Source organism: Pleurodeles waltl, chromosome 4_2 (genome assembly GCF_031143425.1).
Source record: "Pleurodeles waltl isolate 20211129_DDA chromosome 4_2, aPleWal1.hap1.20221129, whole genome shotgun sequence".
NCBI lineage: Eukaryota > Metazoa > Chordata > Amphibia > Caudata > Salamandridae > Pleurodeles > Pleurodeles waltl.
The window spans coordinates 657,410,458-657,435,064 of NC_090443.1; the positions used below are offsets into that span (position 1 = coordinate 657,410,458).

General features: G+C 42.4%; 1 protein-coding gene across 1 annotated transcript in view; it reads left to right on the forward strand.

The window, feature by feature from the left end:
- The window catches only part of LOC138293923 (vitellogenin-like), a 605,610-nt gene that overhangs the window by 274,437 nt on the left and 306,566 nt on the right, over positions 1 to 24,607 (forward strand). Inside the window, exons 16-19 of the mRNA XM_069233203.1 lie at positions 3,064 to 3,183; positions 5,459 to 5,648; positions 6,529 to 6,622; positions 6,769 to 6,954. Coding sequence (XP_069089304.1) covers positions 3,064 to 3,183; positions 5,459 to 5,648; positions 6,529 to 6,622; positions 6,769 to 6,954 — 590 coding nt within the window. The remainder of the gene's footprint in view (positions 1 to 3,063; positions 3,184 to 5,458; positions 5,649 to 6,528; positions 6,623 to 6,768; positions 6,955 to 24,607) is intronic.

Consider the following 24,607-nt stretch of genomic DNA (forward strand, 5'->3'; position numbering starts at 1 on the left):
GTACCTAGCACACTTTAGGTAAATTATTAACACCCTTTATGTAACTTGTTTGCCTAGGCTCCATGATGCTGCTGCGCAGTGACAGTGCTGCTTACTGCCATTCTGGGTTGAGCTCAGGATCCATTAAGTCTCTTTTTGCACAGTTTGAAACGACCATGTCACGAGAGGCATCTGAGGATAATTTCCAATGTTGTGTGATCTACAATTCAACATTGTTGGAAGGCGGGTTATTAGTAGGGGTAAGTACACACCTACCACTAGCAATAAGGCCACCAACCACTGTAAGGACCAGTCAAGGTCTCAAAACATCATCCCCGGGCTCAACACCGGCAATTAGCAGGCAGGCTTAAATTAGGAGACAGGTATATAAAGCATCTAAATACACCAATACAGTAAATAAGTAAGACACAACCCACAATAAAAATCCAACACCAGTTTATAAAAGTAGGAAATATTGTTATCTTTGAAATAACACCAAAATGACAAAAATCCAATATAGGGAGCCGGGGATATACATTTTTAGAGAGTGCTTTCTATGGCTTTCTAGGGCTTAGAAATCGATAGCTTCCACTGGGGACATCTGGTCAGTCTAGACTGAGACCAAGTCACAATTTGAGGCCGATTGTGGTAGAGCCTTGCTCAGTGTATGATACACTGAGCAGGAGGCCTTGGTCAAAATTTTACCTTCGGACTTAGTTGCTTTTCTGGAGCTTTTTCTCCTGGTGTCAGGTGATGCTCCTCGTCAGGCCGGGATCTGATGCAACGTCTTCGGCTTGATTTTAAGCGAGGCCCGATCAAATCCTAGAAGTCTTGTTGTCAAGGAAAAGCTCTTGAGCTTCAGCCGGATGAACGTGAATTTCAGGCCGGTGGTGGTTCGTCAGTGGTGGCTCAACTTTCGATGACGGGCCGGTCACCTGATGGAGCTTTTTCACATCCTTTGGGTCTCAAAGCACACAAAACACACATCCAAGGGTCTAGCAGCAGTGAGATGATCCTTGGAAAGCTTGGGACTTCAATTCCCACAATGCTCTTGGCCAAATCCTTCAGATTCCACTGGATGTACTCCAGGCTGGGGGCGTTTGTGACAGTTGCTGCAGGCAAGCTCTGCTAATCTGTTACTTTCAGAGAGTCCATTCCTTAGTCCTTTTTGATGCAAAGCAAAGTCCTTAGGGCTGTTGTTCCAGTGTGCAGCAGGAGCAGTCCTTCAGGGTTCAGTCCTTTTGGGTTGCAGACCAGGGTCCGGGCAGAGCAGTCCTTCTTCTTCTTGTGGTTTCAGGCAGCAGATCTGAGTTGCCATGCAGCTCAGACATATTTATTTAATCATCTGGGACACAAGGAGGAGGACACCCCTGTCCAGTGAGATGCAGGGTGCCACCCAAAAGCATAACAGCTTCCTCCAAATTTGGTATTTTTTTTTCCCCAAAATCCAAGATGGACGATTTTTCTCCAGCAGAGTAAGACCTGGCCAAACCCATCTACTGGCGTGCCTCATTTTCTCTGCAAATTCCTTTCTTGGGCCTGCCATCTGTCTGAGGGGTTCATGAAGAGTGGGTAGTATCTGGCATTCCTAGCTGTCCTACTTTCTTTGAAGCCCAGTATGATTTACCCAGCCCCCTTCCTAGCCTGAGCCCTGATGCAGCAGACCGCCTCCCCCCCAGCTAGCCCCTCTGCTATACAGGCCACTTGTCAGTTCATCAAAGCAGTCTGGCTAATCCTGTTAAGGTTGGCCAATAGCAGGCTGGATTTTGTCTTACAGAAAAGAAAGTCATATAACTCTTGTTCTGTATTAGTTAGTTAAATTCAACAGTGGCAAATTGTTGGATTTATCATTATCAATCTTTTGAGTCCCTGATTGGCACATTGTGCTCCTATCTAGCCAATGTTAATGTTTGTATAAAGTATTCCAACGTTAGCCTATTGAGCTAAGTATCTACAATGGAGAAAAATTAAATGGCCAGTTTTCCCTCACCAAGGCACATAAAACACCTTTTATAATGTCCCTGCTTATAATTACATGACACCCCACCCCGGGCACCTAGAGGAGACCCTAGGGGTAACATATATGTAAATAATAGAGTAGATTATCACTTTGGATGTACCTTTAAATCCAAAGTCGTATTTGCACGCATTTTACATTTTAAAGACAGTCTGCAAGGCAGGGCTACCTTTAAACATGACAGCAGTCAGCATAGAAGTGCACACTGCAGTGCAGGAAATCTGCCGGGCCTCTAAACCTCCTTGCCCTATTATATACAATGGACTTATAGGTAGTTTGAATCTTCCCTGCCCTATTATATACTAGGTACTTACAGGAGTCTGTCATTGCCAATTATAATTGTACCAAATTATCATATAGCTTTTAATCAGAACACTGGCCCAGGCCTGGTTAGCAGAGCCCAGGGCACAATCAGGGTCAGTTATCACCAGTATTAGTCAGACAAAATGGGGATTGAACATGCTAAAAGGAAGACTTCTCACAGACATTCACTGAGAAAGCTAGCATTCCCCTATTTAGGTGAGGAGTACCCCAGTAGGTATTTGCTGGTACATTCTTTAGTACAGAAATGAAAAATGCAAGCAAGTAAAAAAATCAAGATTGGCACCAAGCATATTTCAGGTTTTATGACAATTGTTTACTTACCCTGCAAAGATCGAATGGTAATCGAGTCATCTTAAATGTGAGAAATGAGCAGACTGCCCAATGTTATTTTTGTTGATCTTGACCATGTACCTTGATTTTATATCTAAATATGAAAGAGCCATTTTACTGAAAAAGCTTGCAAAATCTTTAAATCTATTATTTTGGTGCCATCTCCATTAAAAAAGATGTTTGAATTGTTTCCATTACTCCATGAAGCATTGCACAATATGTATATCTGGACTGCAGTGTTTAGATGTCATTAGAGAAGTGCAACTCCTTGTAACATCTATGCCTAAGAATTGGAAAGGTTCAGTAAACTCACTACATTATTCATACCACATGGATTGGTATGTGTTTATCACTGTGTGATTAGCTTCATGTAACAGCACAAATCAGGTACTTTACGTTATATTTCCCTGCAGCTATCTGAGTGGAAAGCATTGCCAACCAATGAACCGCTGGCATCTGCATACCTGAAGTTGTTTGGACAAGAGATCTTCTTTGCTAAGATTAACAAGGACAGCATTAAGCGTGCAGTTGAGGTAAACTATACACCAATGGTTGTGACCTGTTGCCCTAGGACCTTATGGATCCGCAAGGCCTACTCAGAGGGGCTGCAACTGTTAACACAATTAAGAAATATTAAAATTAATCAAGTATATATAAATAAAGAATTAAAATTTAAAATTTGAAAACATTTTCAATATTGGATTGTAAATTAAAAAATATTTCAATATGTGAGCATTTTTAGTGTATATTTGCTTCTGTATTTTTGTGTACTAGCTGAAATGTAGAGTCTTATTGTGATGTGGCATGTTTGTTGGGCATGGAGGTTTATAGATTCTCACTGTGATCTTTGTGCTAAAAAGCAGTGATCTGATTCTGTAGTAAAGATTGAGAAATCCTGTTGGGTAATTCCTACCTAGCCAGAAGCTTCATTGTTTGATTTTTCCTGCTTAAACTTATTTAGAGGTGCTTGCCTGCATGTAAAATAGAGATCCCTCAAATGATTAAAATTCGACGGTATTTGAACCATCGAGTCTCATTTTCTATGCTTCACTTTTATTGCTGCAGTAAGACAATCTTGTTTGGTACTGGTGCTTGTGAAGGAAGCAGCAATGTGTACGTGCTAAAACATTTTTCATACACCAAAATTCTTGCCTCTCTGTTTTCTCTTTGCATTTAAAATGAGGGATTTTCAAGCCTATGCATAAAAGAACTCCACATTCATACCTCTTAATGGAGCGAGTGTGTGAGAAGTAAAAAAGACAAGTGAGACAATTGAGGGCTTATTTACAAGCCCCCATGAGCCACCAGAGCATCACTTTTTTGATGCTCCTGGCACACAGTACAGACATATATCTACAAGGCCACACAAAGCCATCCTGCATGGCTTTACATGGCATTGCAGATACTGTGTAAGGCACTGCAGTGCAAGTCAGTGTGTTGTCTCACACTGTGTTAGGCGTGTCATGGGTGTTGCTGTGGGTGTTCCCACTCAACACCCATGGTTATTGACACTGTTATTGACATGGTTATAGTCGCTGCTTTGCCTCACACTGTGTCAGAGAGACATGCCATGGGCATTGCTGTGGGTGTTCCCACACAACACCCATGGTTATTGAAAGTGCCCCCGATTTACAACATAGCATAAAACTGGGACAGCGCCAAAAAATACGCCTCCCAGAGCAGACATAACAAGGAGAAAGATTTACATTTCTCTTCGTTTTTTCCTCTTTCCACATGTGCTGCATTCTGCAGCACACATAGAATTAGAAAAAAACCTCTCCTGATTGTTTTTTGCACAGGAAGGTGCTCCTTACTGCACAAAAACAATCATGCTAATATCACAGACACCTTTGCACTATGGAGCAAGGGTGCCTGTGTTGGCGTTCTGGTGCAGTTTGAGCACTGGCGCTTGCTGAAAGGAGAAGAATGCACCATATCTAGTAGATACTGTGCATTCCTGCCCTTTCAAATTGGTGCAGGCAGTGCAGCAAAAGGACTTGTGGTGTTGCCCTCTGCCAGTTCTTTGTAAATAAAGCCACTGAAGCCTCATTTACAAGAATCTGGTGCATCGGCTCCGATGTGTCAGACTTCTTGCGCAGCCCTGTGCTCCCAAACAACACCATGGTAGCATTGTATTAGCTATACAGAGCTCCATCGTGTACATTTTCCACTGATGTGTCAGAAATTCCAATGCAGATGTGGCACTAAAGTCACACATTGCTGGACTAGTGTCAAAAAAATTATGCTTCTCCAGCAATGCGCAGAAGGCTCCCATTTTAAAAGCCTTGCGTCAGTTTAATGCCTGCTGTAAGCAGGTTTTAATTTTTTGATGCAATGAAGGTGAAGAACGCCACAATGAAATCTTGTAGATTTCACTGCGCCAGTTCTGCATGGCGTTTAACGGGGAGATGCCCACATTGCGCAGGTATGATGTGGCACCAGGCTTTACAAACTGGTGCAATGGTCCCATTGCGCCAGTCTGTAAATGTGGCGCACAGTAGGGGACTGCTTAGTGACACTGCTGCATCAAAACATTATACAATGGAGGCGCTAGGGGCTTGTAAATGAGCCCCTTGGTGTTAAAATTTTACTTGTTCATTGTCTAATGTTCTGCGTAGGATTAGCATTTTTTCTTAGCCGGAACAATTTTTTGATTTGTTGAATTATACAATAGCTATTAACAATTTGTTTTAGATCAGTGTCTCTTTTGTGGCTTAAAATGTAAATATCACTGCTGATTTCTACCACCTTGTGTCAAGGTCAATTTAGAATGCTGTATTGCCTAATAAAGTATATGCTTTGTCGCAGGTGTTTTACAAACCAGAAGAACAACTCCCCAAGCTAGGTGACCTCTTGAGAAGCCTTCAGCAGAGCCTTGATGGACATTGGACCAAACCTCTGCTGTCCACTGAAGTTCGTCACATTGTTCCTACCTGTGTTGGGCTTCCTATAGAAAAAAGCATGTATTATGTTTCTGTGACCAGTGCTGCAATAAATGGTAAGATTACCAGTGCCTATAAATATATATGTAGGGCCACTGAATGGGTAACTTTATGTTATGATTTCATAGTGCCACCTAAAGGGACTAGCAACAACATTTCAAACCACAAGACTGAAGACCAACTGGTTTGGTAACGGTGCTAGAATCCTTGGATGAGATTGTTATGCCATAATGAGACTAAAGACGCGAGGAGCTCATTTTGACTGTGACCCGTGGCCCACCATCTGTTAGGGTAGCACTATCTGTTGGCTGGACTACCTCCCTCTATATTTTGAGATCTTTGCTGGGTCTTTGGAGACCTCTGTGTCTTTAGAGAAGCCACTGTCATGGGAGCATCTCCTCTGAAGGCACTGACGGTTTGGCGAGCAGCTGCCATGTTTCAGGCAGTGGCTCATTGGAGACTTTACCTGATGACCCTGAACAGCAAAAAGAGTATCAGACCGTCCTCTCTAAATAGGGCGGATGGTGAAATGTGCCTACACCGAAAGCTCTAACTTCACTGGGCTGTCAGTATAGGGGTTTCCAACAGCAGAATCAGTGGAGTATTGCCATTAGAAACACGACAGTCTGCCCAGCTCTCACTAGAGTAGGCTGACCATTAGTTTGGAACACAGGATCCTATGCCACATTTGGCCTAGGGTACCCTGTGTGACAAACTTGAAATCGGTCTCTAACTTTCTAGGATTTTCCTTGGTATTTCTTATTAAAGGAAAATAAACATTTGGCTTCAATTGTGGTAACAGTTTGCTGAAATGACACTATCCCTACGTGTTTTGGGCTATGAAATTATTGTTATTTTTGGAGTAAAAACAATCAAGAGTGTGATAAATATTTAAATGCACACAATGTTTCTTTTTTTCTCTATTGTTGGCAACAGCACGAGTCCAGATTTTGCCATCTCCATCTTCAGATTTTAGTCTCTCCCAGTTATTTGACTCCAAGATTAAACTCCATTCAAAGATGAGTCTCAGGTGAGTATTTGTGGCATAATTGCTACTAATAAAACTTTAGACAGAGATACAAGAAAAGTATGCACCACAGTATTGTTGAGAGCTATGATATCTGAGCAGCGGTGCCGTGGTGTAAGTAACATCAACATTTCTTTTTCAATTTACAGTTTCGCCAAAGATTTGATTATGTTCATTGGACTGAACACACATCTGATCCAGGCAGGCATGGAATTGCAGGCCAAAGTTCATGCGATGTTTCCTGTTAATATAGCTGCTGCTGTGAACATAAAGGAAAAGAACTTCAAGATTGATATTGTTCCATGCCATCAGGAAAGCGAGATCATGTCAGTCAGGTAGACTATTACTATTTCTGACTTTCTGGGAGACTTTCAAGCGTTGCTTAATGTATGGATTTGAAATGATAATCCAGGGAATTATCCCAAATGCAATCTACATTGACCAGGTGGGATAATTTTGATTGGAAATTGGTGTACTGCAGCACTTATTATGTAAATTAATAAGTGTCAATGCCCAAAGTTTTTCTGAGAAACGCACAGCCAGTGTTGAGGAATGTCGGAATTGCCACATACCAATGCTGTGCAGTCTGGATTCCACCCCGTGCTTCTTTATTCCTTCCCCCTACACTTTCTGCATGTTTATTTCATTCTAAGAGGTTATGTTTCTTCCTCACTTTTTACTTTGTCATTGTTTTACCATCTTCCCCTTGCTTCTCCTTTTTCCTTCTGTTTTTTTCACTCTCTTGCTCTGGATCAAAATCTGAAAGGAAAAATATTTTCTGGTCCCCAAAATAAGTGGGCTCCGCATCCCACCATCAGCTCAAATTAGGCACTATTGTAGTACAATTGTGTGTGAATGCCTCCAATTATTAAAGACAGACCTCTAGGAGTGTTCTAATAGGCATTTATTCAGGATGATGATTTGAATTCAAGGACAGCCAAGTTGCATAATGAGGAACAAGGAGCAAAAAGGAAATGGGCAGCTCCATTGTAAGGTAAAATGGGGCCAGATTCACAAACAGTCTGACAAGTAAAGTTGCTGTGCTATGTTGCATAAAAGGAAGAGAGAGCAGATCTGCAAAATATCTATGAGGAAGTGGCACAGTTCCGCTCTCTCCCTTCATTGGAACACTTTCAGGCATGCACCCGCACTGGCAACCTTGCACGATGGTGCCAGGATGTTTGGATTTTAGCTAGCATAGGGTTTGTGCAGCAAGGGGTCCCTTCCTGTAGAAACATGCTTTAAAGCATTTCCCTCTTTATATGTATGCTGTAGGAAATGAGAGACAATGAGGATTAAAACATTGTTCTTCACTAAGCCTGCCTCAGGAAGGCACAGGATTTCGGGACAAATCCCTGTCTACAATTCTTTGGCAATGCCCATATGACACTCATAGAACACCCCTTGATGCAACAAAGCATAAAACGGTGCATATTTTCTATTAACAATGCAATACAGTCATAATTTGCATTTGATTATAAACTCTACCAGTACACTTTACGTCGGGTCTGCCTTAAAAAAGTAACATAATCCTGATGCAAAATCTTTGTAAATCTGAGTATGTTTTGCAACAATGCCAGTTTTAAAGATATTTGTTACAATTTAGAGCCTTCTTATGGATATTTGTGTTTGTGTCATAAGGCATCTGCTTGCAATGCCCTTAAAGGGGCCATGAAGGGTAGGAAAAAAACAATTCTCTTTACTCAGTCCTGCATCTCTACCAATCCCCAATGATAAGGGTTGTAGAATGGTTTTGTATTGTATTGTGACATCGTTCACTGGATGGCCCCTTTAATGTAACAATGGCCGGGTACTTGAATCACAAGATTGCACGTTACCATGGAAAGGTAATGGGACTGTTCAGTTTACAAGCAGAGTAGTTGTACCTAGTTGTAGAAAAGGGGAGTTTTTAAATGGTGAGGAGATGCTTTGACTGTATTTGTACCTTAAAGGTCAGAATCTGTGCTGGTACCTATTGTACACAGCAAGTCAGTCTTTCTGATGTCTAAAGGGGTAAATAATAAGTGCCGGTGCCCAAAGCTCTGCTCAGAAGCCATGGCCGGCGCAATTAAATGTAAGCACACTGATTACCTAATCTGCCCAGTCTTCAGTCCATTATTTGCCTATCTAATACACTCCCCCTCTATCTTGCTCTTCCAGGTTCCTGGTTTCTTTATTTGAGACGTTTTTTCAGTCTTTTTCTTCTTCTTTCTTCCTTTTTTTGAATAGATAGTTTATTAGCATTAGCATCACAAACTTGACAATCAACATATGTTTCCTATGCATAGACACCTTGTAAATAAAGTCAGGCGACTTCTACATTGCATGTTCCTCCATGTATAGTACTGATTGCATGCTCAATATCCGTGGTTACATCTCAATACAACAGTACCTATGTACGCATTAAACACAAAAACATTCCTACAACCCCACCCCTCATGCCCGGTCCCAGAGATGGTCAATGGCCCTATGAGATATGTATCTAAAAGGTACACTCTACCACCAGAATATGCTGTTCTGAAATGTTCCCTCTCTTGCTCTCGGATGAGGAAAAACAAGTGCCGGCCCCCCCACCACCGGCACAAATTAAGCACTTAAGGGGCGGTCTACGGGTTTCTCTGAACATTAAGCAGGAACGAGGGGGAAACGGTTATTATTTTTCTAGGGAATTCGAAGGTCTACTGGGCAGGAGCATATAAGGAGAAATGTTAATAGTTCAACGTTCTGAGGTCATGAATGTTATTCTAGGTATCATAAATGAAATATGTGCCATAATTTTAAGTCCATCTGCGTTTGTGTAATTTGAAAGTAAGACCTGAAATCTATATTATTTTTTAATAACACTTAAAGACCATAACGCTCAAACCGGAATTCTCTCACCAAACAAGCGGCATCGGCTCTTTTTAGTTGTGCATAACTGAATCATTTCAGTGCATCACCGGACATCTCAGCAAGCAGATGCACCATTGCCAACATTACATTTTTAATAAAAGTTTCAGGTTTGTGGGTATATGTGTGCGCATCTCTTTGTTATCTTTGAAAAATAATAGACTCAATAAGCTCCCAGTTGGAGAAAGTACTTGCTGGCTGGTAGGCATTTGCCCTTAAGCAAACTCCACTTTTTGATGAGTGAACTACGATAACAGTTATTTTTTAGTGGAGGATGCTGGCACCATGGGGTTTCTAGTTCTTTCTTTCAAGTTCCAGTGAAAGAAAACCTGAACAAAATAATACATGCTAACTTTTTGGAAGAATTAATTTATCCTGTACCTTTTGAAATAAAATATATTTCAAAGATGTACTGCAAACTCATATGACCTGCATGTCAAGTTTTGCATATTTATTGTGAGGATGAAGTTGGACTTCGCCAGCTTTCTGAATGTTTAGATTTTAACTTTGTAATCTTAATAAATGTGTATAAATTGTGGAATTAACAGTAAAAAAATATTTTGTGAGAAAAATCTGTAGCAAAAAGGTTGCCAACAGACGGAGGAGACAAACCTTGCAACTGCATGAAAAGCGATTTATGTTACCAATGAAAAACGTTATCAGCACAACTGTAGTTTAGTATAACATTAATTTATTTAATTGCTTTTTTGCAGCATACCACACTGAATGTCTACTGGACTAGCTTAGTGTTAGGGTATGATTTTTAAGGACATTATTGTGACAGAAGAAATCACTTTGTCCCACATTCCATAGATTTACTTGCAGTTGGGGGCAATAAATAGCTAATTCGTAATCGTGTATTTGGATTTTAATTCGTGCAGCTACACAGTATAATCATCATCATCATCAAAAAAGTTGATTTTGAATTCAAGGATCCATAAAACTTCACACATCATAAGACACTAACTAAATATATATATATATATATATATATATATATATATATATATATATATATATATATATAAACGTGATACTAAAATAGAATCATCGATGTTAAAACAGCAATGAGCAATACACAGTCCTTATCCAGTTTGGAAAATAATTCATCGATGTCATAAAATAAGATGTACAACTAACATAAACGATGGCACAGAGATTTAGTGAAGGGAAAGTGCTTAATAGAAACCCATAAATGATACTAGCAAAATCGAGCCTACGCAACTATACAAGATCATAATAGTTGTCAGTTCAAGCAACAGCCCATTACAAAAGTTCTTCACTAGCCAACATAATGCATATAAACACATTAGTATTAAAAGCCGATTTGCAATGTTAAAATAACATTGGGCGGTGCACAGAACATAACCAGTGTGGAATGCAATTCCTCAATGAACTAGAAGGTCATTATTATGTAATAAGGTATAGAGGTATACATGAAAAAGTGACACGACAGTCCCGTAAAGTGCAGATGCTTGGCAGCAGCCTATTAATAGCTCCAACAAGCGCACGCCTAATTTTTTTTTTTACAGTATCATAGTTATGGCAATTGCAAAAAACAATTAATTGCAGAAAATCTTAACTAGCCATTGTGATACTGTTAAAACTTAATTCAACGTCAATGGCAGGGCCTTCTTGCAAATGATCCAAGCAGAGAGTAGAAACTTAGCAACACCGATATAGATCTTCTCATCGGTGTCCGTTCTCATTATTCTCAATGCATGTTGTGAGAGAGGACCCTTTTTGCATGGTTAGCCCCTCAATGTTTGCCAGAAAAATTATGTAGTTTCAAAATTTTAAGTTCCCCAGGGCCTTGCTAAACAGTTTCCCAAGGCCACATTTCTTGCCCCAAACTTATACTATGTATTGGCACTTCAGTACCCCCTGTAAGTCCCTAGTAAATGGTACCCCTGGTATCAAGGGCATGTGTGCTGAAGAGGGCCCCCCAGAGCAGAATCACCACTTGTGCCACTCTGAGAGGACCCACTCAAGCCTCATGCAGACTGCCATTAAAATTGCATGACAAGGTGTGTTTAAAATTTGCAAACTCAACATGGCATTCACCAATTTTGACCTATCCACTAACACTGTGTGCACTATAGGTAAGTCACCTCTGGCAAGCCTTACAGCCCTAAGGCAGGGTGCACTATAATGCATGTGAGGGCATATGGTTGCATGAGCAAATATGCCCCTACTGTATCTTTATACAACCTTAAGGCATAGTAAGTTCACGAGGGAGCCATAGGAAGTACATGTGTTTGACACTGGTCATTACAAGTTTCCCAGCTACATGACGGCCACTATGAACCCCGGGTTGTTTGGTATCAAACAACTCAGAGTAATAATTCCTCACTAGGACCAGTGTTGGATTTATTATAAAAATGTACCCGGGGCCCACCTTAGAGGTGCTCCTGCAAAACCTACACCACCCTGGCACCGTTTCTGGCTAGTTCAAACCCTCCCCTACCAAACAGGAATCTGGATCTTTGGGGAGAGAGCCTCTGCTTTCTGGGACCAGAAAAGAAAGCCCTTTGTGGGCAGAGGTGTTACAACTCTTCCCCTATGAATGTGCACTGCCCAGCAGCCAGCTTCAAAGGGCTTGACACCCTTGAAAATTGACCCCCAGCCTTGCTGCTAGCAGCAGATGGCCACATGCATTTCAAACCCCCACTTTTGGTGGGAGAAACAGTGGGAAATGCACGAAGACTAGGAGGAGTGGCCACCCTCATCCTGCACCACCTCTCAGGTGTGGCAGACGAGGTGACCACTCCATTTCATTTTTCTCCGTCTTGGATGTCAGGAAAATTGCCTATCTGGGTTAGCGATGCGACCCCTTCCCACAGATAGTGGTCATATACTAGGTGTAGCCACCGTTAGGTATGTGGCCTATTGGCTACCAGGTACTCCCCTAAATGTCCACTAACTGCAGTATTTAGTGGGCATTCCTAAACATACAGATCCGATTCAATGGACATAAGAAGGCCAGTGACAAAGGAGGACCCAAGGTTCGATAACAGAAGACCTGCTGCACAAAGAAAAAGGTGTCAAACCCTGCATGTGGCACCCAGAACTCAACAATCACTGCTGAGGGGTTGACTGGACATCGGACAGACTCTAAGAAACTTCAGAAGACCTCCACCCTTCGAAAAATTGCCAAGAACCTCCCTTCAGAGTAGAGATATCACTCCTTGCACCCAGCAGGCAAGACCAAGTGAAGTCCAGATCACTGACCAGCCACTGACCAATGAACCGGACACAGCAGCTAGACCAGATTTCACCAGACAGACCCAGAGGACGAACCCTGCACGTGTGCCAAGTTTGGTGATACTGCTTTTTCCAGTGGCTAAACCGTGCATTAGCCAGGGGTACTGGACCCTCAGCATTGAACACCCAGAAGAAAAGTGCACTCTGGACTCTCCAAGGGCCAGGAACAAGCAGCAGTCAAGGGACTTCAGTACCCCAGAACCACCCCCAGAGTGCCCCTGTTGATCTGCAAACCACCCTCCAAGTGACCTGCACCTGGCTCAAAATGCTCCCAGATGCACAAACCTTGGCTGACCTATTTACTATGCACCCCCCTCCCTGGCCCTTAAAACCAGCGGTGCTCTAGAAGTGCCTAGCCCCTTGTGACTTACACCCTTCAAGGAGACCCACCGGACTTACCTCTAAGTCTCCCTCTGCAGTGCATTTTCAAGGGGTCCCCTTCCCTGTGGCACACCAGTTCCAAGACCTTCAGCAAACCAGGAGCCACCCAAACTTCTCTGGGTGGCCCACAGGACATCTTGATGTCCTCAAACTGAAAGCAAAAGGTGACACTTGTGAGAGCATTGTCTTATTTTATATGTAATTTTAAAGTTTTCTCCCACTGATTCCCATGGTGCGTAATTGAGCACAGAAACAGAATATTTTCTAAACTTTGAAAAATCATAGCTCAAAAAGTACTTACCCAATTTTGATGATCTTGGTCTAAAAAATGTTATATAATTCTGAGGTATTCCTGTAACTTGGTTTCAAGTTATTCCTTGTCACATTTATTGATACTGAGAGTACAACAAAGGCTTAGCACATCTCCTGGATTAACCTAACTACTCAATCATGTTACCACAGAAATAGAGCATTAGGTGATCTATTTTTGCCTCTGGGTACCAAGGTGTGGTTGTCCAGACTCTCTGCACAGTGTGCATTGTTTTTGCACACTATATAGAGAACTAGCCTCCAACACATTCGCCATTCTTTGCATGCCTAACAACAGTCACATAGGTTATATACACTTCTTGTGATGGGTGGATTAGGCTTCATAAAAAAAGAAGAAATGGTTTAAAGTTTCCTCCTCTAGGTTGCAGCTTGCCATAATGTGCTGGTGCAATAGTTAGGTCCACAACGTATACAGAAACTGTGGATTGGTAAGGGTCCATGTCAAAATCATATGAACAGCTGCTTTGCTAAGCGCAAGAGATCTTGTCTCAAAAGATGGGACAAATTTGATATCCAAAACACTGTCTGTGCAGCTACCCAGATTCCATTTCCTTAGTTTCTCTTCCCAAAGGAAAGATTTTAATCTCTCTTTCAGCATAGAGCTTGGAACAGAAGCAACGTCATCTAGGGAGTTGTATAAAACATCTAAATGAAGCTTGAAAATCATTTCCTCGAGAAACCTCAGTCAAGGAATGTTCTGGTAGTTGTTTGGGCACATTAGTTCTCTAAGAGAAAGCCTATATGAAGCCAATTCTTCTTTTGGCCGTAATATATGCCAATTGAGCAAAGGTCAAAGTGTGCCTAGCAAGGCAATTGGGAAGATGCCAACATCTAAACAACTTTTTGAGGCGTGGGGTGCTTTGGAGTAGGCTCAGCAGTGACCTTGTGAATTTATTCTCTGCTATCATCAGTTCTTTACAGTTTTATTGGCATATAGTTCTGCATCACATAGGGCAGATCCCTTTGCTATGATAATGTATACCTCCACTGCTGGAGAAAAGTGCTCTAGTCTTGGTCTTGTTCTCATCTTGAGGATCACTCTCGACTCCTACTGGAGCTTGAGTGTACTCTTCTCTATCTGCACTTATTAGTGAGTCTAACCCTCAAGTAATCAAAGTCTTTGACTTGTTAAAGCACTTCACTTTGTGCACAAATACTGCAACTTCTGGAGGGATTGGAGTTGAAGGACATAGATTTCGTTTTGTTGGATATTGAGATCCAAACCCCTTTCAGCCCAGACTGGTAAAAGTGATCCACCAGGACTTGCAGACCAGAGGGGGTTTTAGAAATAAGCAAATTTGCATCCAAGAATAATAGTATTGGGACTTTGAGAGCACCAGTTTTTGGTGTGTCATTGCTTGGAACACCCAGATAATTCACCAAATCATTTATATATAAAGAGAAGACAGTGGGGGCTAACACACAGCCCTGTCACACTCCTATCCGAAATTGAATAGTGTCTGTCAATTCGCCATTTCTCTGTGCTGGTTATGGATCCCTGCTTCCCACCCTGGTCGCACTTAACATGCAAACCACCTGGTTCTGTTTCAAAGGTTCAACCATTGGCACAACTCTCCATGCTATTCAACACTAGTCTTCATGTTTATTTAATACTGTAAATTTATTGAAATCAAAAAACATTTCTAACTGCTCCAGATTGTTTGCTTGTAAAGCTATCAAACGAAATCAGTATATCCATGTTTAATCTGTGTTAATACCCAATGCATTTTGGGTCAAATGACTCTTCTTCAGGGGTCTATGAAAGATAAAAACAAAACACTGGCATATCGCCTAAGACAGACAATCAACGAAATAAAGTGCCATATTACATGCTTCCCAAGTTTGTCTGAGTAACATAGTGCACTCCATGCCTCGATGACTTGATGACATGGTGCTTACTTTCAGGCAGAATCCAGCTTGTAAAATTGAAAATATATTATTCTCCTGGACCTATTCAGCAAGTTTCTCCAGAAACCTGGCAGCAGAAGAGATTTTGCATCCTGTCAATCAAGCTAATTGGCCTGTAGTTGTGGGGGTCATCTCTAGTGCCCTTTTTATATATGGGTACATTCTCTGCATGGTGCCAGGGATTTGGTGTTGGCCAACCCCTCAAGATGGAATTACTAAGGAGATTTAGGTAGAAACCCCAAATGAATGGTTTATGGCAAATAGATCGCAGAATATACAATCAGGACCTGGGCCAATAGCTGTCCATGTCTCAAGGGACTCACTAATCGATATTTCAAAGATGGTTAACAGATCCTTGCCACTTAGTAATTCTAGATGGGTGGATTCACCAAGCATAGTATCAGGAAGAGTGTCAAGCCCTGTTAGAAATGGGGTCTTTTGTTGACAGTCAGGTTCCCCCTGTTCAAGCAAGGACCCTCACTCTAGTCAGGGTAAAAGAGAATCACCCTCAGCTAACCACTACTTACCCCTTTGGTAGCTTGGCAGAGCAGTAGGCCTAACTTCAGAGTGCTATGTGTAAGTTATTTGTACCAATCCACACAGTAACTTAATGAAAACACTACAAAATGACACAAAACCAGTTTAGCAAAATAGGAAATATTTCTCTAAACAAAACAAGACCAAAACGACAAAAATCCTACATAAACAAGTCAAGTTATGAATTGTTAAAGATTCAACTCAAACATAGCGCTTAGAAACACAAAATGCATCGATGAGGTGTTAACACAGCGTTGTGACGGAGTCATTCCCAAAAAGCCGACACCAGCGGCTCCGGAGTCGCGTAGACCCCCAAGTACAGTACCTTTGGTGAACAGTGAAAAAAGTAAATGCGCAAAGTCAGGGATTGCGGCGTCTGTGCGAAACGTTGAATCCGCGCACTTCGAGCGGCTTTGGTCACAACGTGGTGCGGCGTCTTCCACGGAGTCGTGGACTTCAGCGGGGCTGCAGCAGCGTTGGGCCTGCGAAGATCGTCATGTTCCAGCGAAGGTCAAGGCGTCGGGTGCAGGCGGCATCACCGGATTCAGCAGCGGCGTCGGTCCGAAGTCGATTTCCTTGGATTTCCACCAGCTTTCCTTTCAAGGACCCAGGGACTTGATAGGGCACCACTTGTCAGAGCAGGAGTCTCTCTAGAGACTACAGGTGCTGGCAGAGAGAAGTAATTGCTGTCCCTGAGACTTCAAGCAACAGGAGGCAAGCTCTAAATCAAGCCCTTGGAGATTTCTTCACAAGATGGAAGGCACACAAAGTCCAGTCTTTGCCCTCTTACTCTGGCAGAAGCAGCAACTGCAGGATAGCTTCACAAAGCACGGTCACAGGCAGGGCAGCACTTCTCCTCAGCTCTTCAGCTCTTCTCCAGGCAGAGGTTCCTCTTGGTTTCCAGAAGTGTTCTAAAGTCTGTGGTTTTGGGTACCCTTCTTATACCCAATTTCTCCTTAGAAGTAGGCCTACTTCAAAGTCAAGTCTCTTCTGAATGTTAAATCCTGCCTTGCCCAGGCCTGGCCCCAGACACTCACCAAGGGGTCGGAGACTGCATTGTGTGAGGCCAGGCTCAGCCCTTTCAGGTGTGAATGAAAACTCCTCCCCTCCCTCCTAGCACAGATGGCTCATCAGGAAATGCAGACTACACCCCAGCTCCTTTTGTGCCACTGTCTAGTGTGAGGTGCAACCAGCCCATCTGTCAAACTAACCCAGACAGGGAATCCACAAACAGGCAGAATCACAGAAATGGTATAAGCAAGAAAATGCTCACTTTCTAAAAGTGGCATTTTCAAACACACAATCTTAAAATCAACTTTACTAAAAGATGTATTTTTTAATTGTGAGCTCAGAGACCCCAAACTCCACATGTCCATCCGCTCCCAAAGGGAATCTACACTTTAATCAGATTTAAAGGTAGACCCCATGTTAACCTATGAGAGGGACAGGCCTTGCAACAGTGAAAAACAAATTTAGCAATATTTCACTGTCAGGACATATAAAACATATTACTATATGTCCTACATTAACTATACACCGCACCCTGCCCTTGGGGCTACCTAGGGCCTACCTTAGGGGTGCCTTACATGTAAGAAAAGGGAAGGTTTAGGCCTGGCAAGTGGGTACACTTGCCAAGTCGAATTTACAGTTACAAGAACACACACAGACACTGAAATGGCAGGTCTGAGACATGATTATAGAGCTACTTATGAGGGTGGCACAACCAGTTCTCTAGGCCCACTAGTAGCATTTGATGTACAGGCCCTGGCACCGCTAGTGCACTTTACTAGGGACTTACTAGTAAATCAAATATGCCAATCATGGATAAGCCAATCACATACACATTTTGTAAAGGAGCACTTGCACTTTAGCACTGGTTAGCAGTGGTAAAGTGCCCAGAGTAACAAAAACAGCAAAATCAGAGTCCAGCACACATCAACAACCTTGGGAACAGAGGCAACAAGTTAAGGGAGACCACGCCAAGGATGAAAAGTCTAACAAGCCCCTTGAGTGTTTAACCCACACTTAGGGCTGGAGGAAGAAATCACTGTAGGTAACTGCAGATTTACACAGGTGAGTAACTATATTCCAAAAGGATTTAACGTCACCTGTTCTCGCTGCCTTAACCAGTTCTTCCCACACTTCATTCTCCAATGATGATTCTGCATGTTTATACTCACTCCTATCTGATGCAATTTGGTCTCTGTTGTTTGAGTTAATGGCCTGTGTTAAAGGTGTCTTAACTAGTCAGCATCGCTTGTTAAATCAAGGAAGATTAGTTCTATTTTTGTGTCCTCTGTTACAGTCTTTGAGAAAAAGAGCACCCAATTAGTCAAATAGGACATCCTGAATATTAAGGTGTCAAGATGCACAGTTCTCATCAGGGTCCAGGCTTACCATTAGCTCTGTAGAATCTGCAACCTTCCCACGTATCTGGGCCATAATATTAAGATCACAAGAAAAACAATGCCACTTTGTGGTCTGCAAGGATAGTTTCCCCCGATACCTAGATAACTGCAATTCACTTCTGCTAAACAGAGTCCCTTTTATTGTCAGTTGGAGGGCATTTTGATCACTGTCCCCTCTGGTAATGATCGTCATCTCCACAACATAAGACATATATCCAGTGAAAGGAGAATATAATACATTCTGCTGGATTTATCATATCTCCTAAAAGTGTGTGTACCACCCGTGTCTGAAGGGGATGTGCCATTACAGGCTCTAAGACCTAGAGTCAGCCTGAGTCCCAGAAGTTGGTTTGCAAGTACCGGATGACTTTTAAGAGGTGCTAGATCTAATTGTGATAAACCCAAGGCCTTATCTTCTTTCTTGAAGATACCACTATCAGAATTGTCAAATGGTTCATAGGTTACATTAAAATCCCTACCAATTATAGCTGAGCCCCAAGGAAGACTGCCGGTAAAATATTTCTTAAGATTGGAGAGAGTGCAAGACTTCCTATCGGGACTGAAAACTGCAAACCAAGAATATCAAGTGAATTCAAGGGGAGCTTTTTCAGACTACAATTAAGTGAGGTTTTGACCCATATCATGAGCCCACCAGCAGGGCACCACCTTCGCACAGAAGAAGCTTCACAACAGAAATTTGTGAACCCTGATCTAAAAGTAGGATCAACACTCCATGCTTCTTGGAAGATACATATAACAAAAGAGTATATAAAAGACCCGAATCAGGGTCAGCAAGTTTCGATTTTAATCCAGCTAAATTCCAGGAAACAATCTTCCATTCACCAGGAGAAGTCAAGAAAGAAGTATGGGCCTCGTGGGTTAGTTTTTGTCCGCAAATTTCATCCTTGAGTCACTCTCTATTAAGGCATGTCTGGGTCACGATTGTGGTAGTTTTCATGGAAGTAATAGTTGAACACTGTTGCAGGCTTCCCCCAGTCTCTGGTGAAGTAAACTTTAACTTGATGTTACAGGCAGCCAAGCCAGCTGTTCAAAATTCCAAGGCAATTGAATTCTCCACCAAGATCTGAGATATTAGGAACATTTCCACACAATCAAAGTTTGCTCCTGGAACTCAAATCAAATTTTTGTCATCTTATTATTATTTTTTTTTTTGAGGAATGACATCCCCCTGGGGATTTCTTGAGCCATCCCTTTGCCCATATTATCAGGGTGAAAGAGTCACACAATGCACTTAAACAATAAGGCCCTCATTTCCGGGGATTTGGTCTAGGGTACTGCAGCAAGTCACCTTGCTGCGCTGCTCTACACCAAAATGAAAGTGCAGGAATGCACCATATTTATGCAATATGGTGCATTCATGTCCATTCCCCCTGTGCTGCTGCCATTATGGCAGCAGAGCACTAATGCATGCACCCTTGCACCATGGGGCAAAGGAGCCTGTGTTGTCGGCAGGATTGATTTTGTGCAGGAAGGAGGATCTTCCTGCACAAAGACAATCCTGAGGCGTTATCTTGTTTCTATGTGTGCTGATTAATACAGCACACATGAAAGAGGAAAATGAGGAGAAATTAAGTTATTTCTCCTCGTTATGCCTGCCCTAAAAAGGCATAAGATTTTGACACATTCCCAGGTTTACAGGCCCCTGTAAATCTGTGAATGCGTTAAGCCCCATGGGAGTTATATGGGAACACTTGTGCAATGCCTATGGAATGCCTCCCTTGTTCACAGTAAAGCAACGCAGCGATTTGTGCTGTGTTGAATTATTCAAATTTATGAGGGCAATGTGGCTTGAAGTGGCTATCTAAATTTGACTCGAAGCCTTGCTTCATGCATGTACCACTTTTCATGGTGCAAAACATGACGCAAGGCTCTCAGTCACCAAATACATGAAGGTTTTTGTTTACCTTAGTCGTTAGGCCTTCCTAATGCAAGGCCACGAAGGATGGCTTAGCCCGACCTCGCCTTCAGTCCTGCACCACAGTAAGCTTGCAGCACTCCACCCCAGGTGACTGCAGAGAATGGCAAATGCAGGAGTTTGCACTGCAGGAAGCACATTTAGCACTTGATTATTCCAGTGCCCCTCCTGCTGTCAGCCGCTGGATCCTAGGGGATGTAGGCCTACCCCAGGTAAAGGCAGAGAACAGCAAATGCGGGGGCTACACATTATCAAATATCAACACTATTGTACACTGGTGCTTTGGGTGAAAAAATATGAAAGAGGTAACTAAAGTGGAGTTACCTCATTTGAACCCAAACTGCTGTATAAACATTTTCAATGCATCTGTTAGAATCTCTGCACCCCATAAATTGGTGGTAGTATGGAACATGGACATAGTAAAGCAATTTAAGCATGGGTAAACTTTGCATCATCTCCTTCGCAGAAATTGAGTGAAATGGCCCAACATTTTGTGGTTATTTATGTAAAGTGCCAATTATTGCACTTTGCACTTTTTCAGTGTGAAATGTGTCTTATTGTCCATCTTTTGTGCAAGGACGAGAGGAACTCTTAAAAGATACCAAACACTCAATCGTAGGTCACACATGAAATTGAGTTGTTCTTATCCATACCTTGCAGTATGCCATTAAGTGCGTTACGTACAATTGCCAGGCTTAGATATTTTTTAAACTGGACCAGAGAAGTCTAGTGTAAGAGGGATGTAATCAGGTTTTGATAAAATGGTTACTTCATGATATGCACTAATTACAATATTTCTGTTCTCACTAGAGAGGACCATCAATGCAAGAAACAATTTCTGAACCAATAGTCCTGCCACAGTCGCTGTGTGGGATTCAGTTAAGAATGGGATTAACTGCCTAAAAAGGTCTAGTTAGTAGCTATAAGAGACAGTAACTGAAAAAGGAGAGTCAATGACAGTCACAATATTTACATTTTAGCAATTGGATTAAAGCAGGTTCTACTTTGAACTAAGCCAAAGTTACAGAGCCTGGTAACCAACATTTGGTCCATGCAATGTGTCACAAAATAGCAAAAGAAGACAGGGTATCTGTTTGTGCTATCTCATTATTGATTGCAGGGGTATATTAACCACTTCTGAAGCTGCTGTTCACTTAGACATCTTCTCACCTATGCACCCATCTATATTTATTATCACTGATCATTGATCCACCCACAACCAGCATATGCTTTCACATGTATATTCAAGCCCTGAAAAACCATAGAAACACAGAGAGAATATTATCCACCAATAATAAAAAGCCAGATCCATTGGCTTGCCAAGGTTTGTTGTTAGTAGCTTTTGTAAAAAAAAAAAAAAACTTCAACTTGCTAGTTTCTCAACTACCACCATATTATATTGCCCCATCACAGGTCCTGTGTAAAAATATATTCTGTCAGAAACAGTAGCTACATCCGTATGTCAATAACAAGGAATGCTGGAATAACACATTTTAAGGGGCATATTTACAAGCCTTGTGCCACTTTGTAAACCCTTGCACCACATTATGCCTCCGCCAGGCATATGTATGCAAGGGAAGTGTTCCAATGCAACAAGGCCCGAAAAAATTGTGCAGTGAAATTTACATTTTACTGTGCCTTTTTTTCTGTCAATTTTAACGCCGGCTCACAGTAGTCATTAAAATGATGCACCCATTTTATTCAGTAGGCCTCCCTGCCTATAGCGTAAAAAATGTTGACACTATTGCCCTATCAACTGCCATGGTACACCGTATTGTAAATATGGCACAACTATGGTATCATTAGTTGGGGCAGGGGCAATGCAAGAAAAGTGGTGCATGCACCACTTGACTGTAAATAACCCCCCATGTACCACATTCCCAACCATTTCAATCACTGGCATTTTTAAATTGGGCTTTGAAAAAGGACACTGTTGTGAGAAAAAGGGTAGTATGCCAGATTTCGAGATTGTTTCTCCTTTCACAGGGGCCATTGGATGAAAATTTGGAATACTGAGGAATTTTCAAATCCAAAAGTTACTGATACTAGGAATATCTGTGATCTTGCATGCAGCAATACTGATTCATTTAGCCTGGGTGTCGTTTGATGGGGCCATTGTAGTAGGCATTTGCAGTTTTAGTAGGGATGTATCATTGATTAATTGCTTGATTGTTAAGCTTTTGAAGCACACAGTTACCTAGAGGTGTTCCTTCATTGGACTTCAGCGACAAATAAGGAGGATATAATAGAGACAATTAGCCTGAATACCATATATATTGACCAAAAATTATTTTCAAAAGGATAGATGATTACTGGTGTGGTGAAGTGTAAGGTGGTGTTCCAGATGGTTGAAACACTGTGAGAATACGATTGCCCACAAAAGTAGGCAGGTCTACAATATAGAATATGCAGAACAGCCTTAGAAACAGAGTGGAGAGAGTCTATGATGGACACATGTCCTCCATCACCTTAACCGAAATAGGCTTCATGTATTATGCAAAGTACTTTGAAAGTGATCCTCTTAGCGACTCTGAGCCAATAAGGTTTTGCAAGTTGAGAAGAGATGGCAAATGTTTTCCTTAGGTCCTGTAATAGACATGCTGATATGGTCTGAATAAAATGAACCATCTTTAACATTTAACATACGAATACTTTGATAGGCCCAATTAAAGGTCATTGCCAAAGTCTAAACCAGATGCGAGAACACTGTGTATCATCATGAAACAATCGTTAAAATTGAGGAAAGGGCAGGCGCGGCCCGTCCTTTAGGGCAGAGGGGCCACGCCCCCCCACCTTTTGCTCCTCATGAAGAGTGTCTGTCAGGCTGAACAAAGGTCAGCCTGACAGACACTCTCCATTTTCAGCTCAGACAGCCAGGAGTGAGACATGCGTGATTTGCGCAGACTCTTGGCTGCCTGAGCTGAACTTTGTTGGGCCAAGGAGGTCACAGCTCCTATGGGCGTGACCTCCTTGGCTCAGCAAAGGTGCCTCCTCCCCTGGGTGACGAGGAAAGCATCACCCATTGACACTCGCCCTGGGTATTTCAGGTTTAAGCCCTGAAGCCCCCAGGGTGAGTGTCAATCAGTGACACTTCGTCACAGAGAGGGGTGGGGTCAGCAGTCTCACTGACCCCATCCACTCTGTGACGTGGCTGGGACTGCTGCCTTCCCTCATTGGCTGACCTACGGTCAGCCAATGAGGGAAGGCAGCAGTCCCAACCCTCCTGGGACGTCGAGGCAGAAGGTAAGTGTGAGTGTGTGATGTTTTAAAATGAATGTTTGGTGCGTGGATGCATGTTTGAATGTTATGAGTGTTAATGGATGTGCGTGCGTGAGTGTGTTAGAGAATGAGTGTGTGATGTTTTAAAATGAATGTTTGGTGCGTGCGTGCATGTTTGAATGGTATGAGTGTTAATGGATGTGCGTGCGTGTGAAATAATGAGTGTGTGTGAACTTTTAAAATGAATGTTTGGTGCTTGCGTGCATATTTGAATGTTATTAGTGTTGTTAATGGATGTGCATGTGTGTCTGTGTGTGAAAGAATGAGTGTGTGTGTGTGTGCTTCCTGCCCGCCCCCCTCCCTCCTAAAGCTGCCGGCCGCCACTGGGAAAGGGAGAATTATTTAAACAGCTGAAATCAGGTGTAGGCATTCCTCTGTATCAGAGGAATGAACAAAAGTGAGAAATCAAAAAGACCCCTCAGTTCCAAAAAAAACAAACCCTTGATACGAGGTTGCCAAGCTGGTCATGTCACCGGGCTATCATCCAGCCACACTGATGACCACTTAACACAAAAAACACCCGTCCTACCAAAGTTACTATATGTGCGGCTATACAGTCTGTGGCCATGATCATACAAGTTTGAAAAGTTGCAAAAAAATCAGACTAGATGCCACCGAGATGGAGCAAGATCTGTGTGTCATCAACATAAGCACAGAATGAGAACCCATATTTACCAATCAAGGTGCTAGGCGAGGCCAAATAGGTGTACAACTGCATGGACTCCAGTTGCTAATTTGTAGCGGTGGGTGCCATTGGCCCCCATTGGCACTGCTATAAGGGGCACAGGACCTTTTCACTTCCTCTTGATGTGGCTTTCTGATAACCCATTGAAAATGTTCCTTCTGGGCCAACAGCTGCCTGTCCTACACTGCCATTGTCTTTGCCCAAACCCAGAAATATAGGGGTCCCACATTCACTGATTTGGCCTCCCACTGGTTACTGCTGTTGCTGGTGTGGGGGAAGGGCCCTGTGCAATGTGGACTGGATGTAGTACTGTAAATGCCATGGTGGAGCCTGAGTGCCCATCCACAGAGTCCCACTCTGTATGTCCTGCT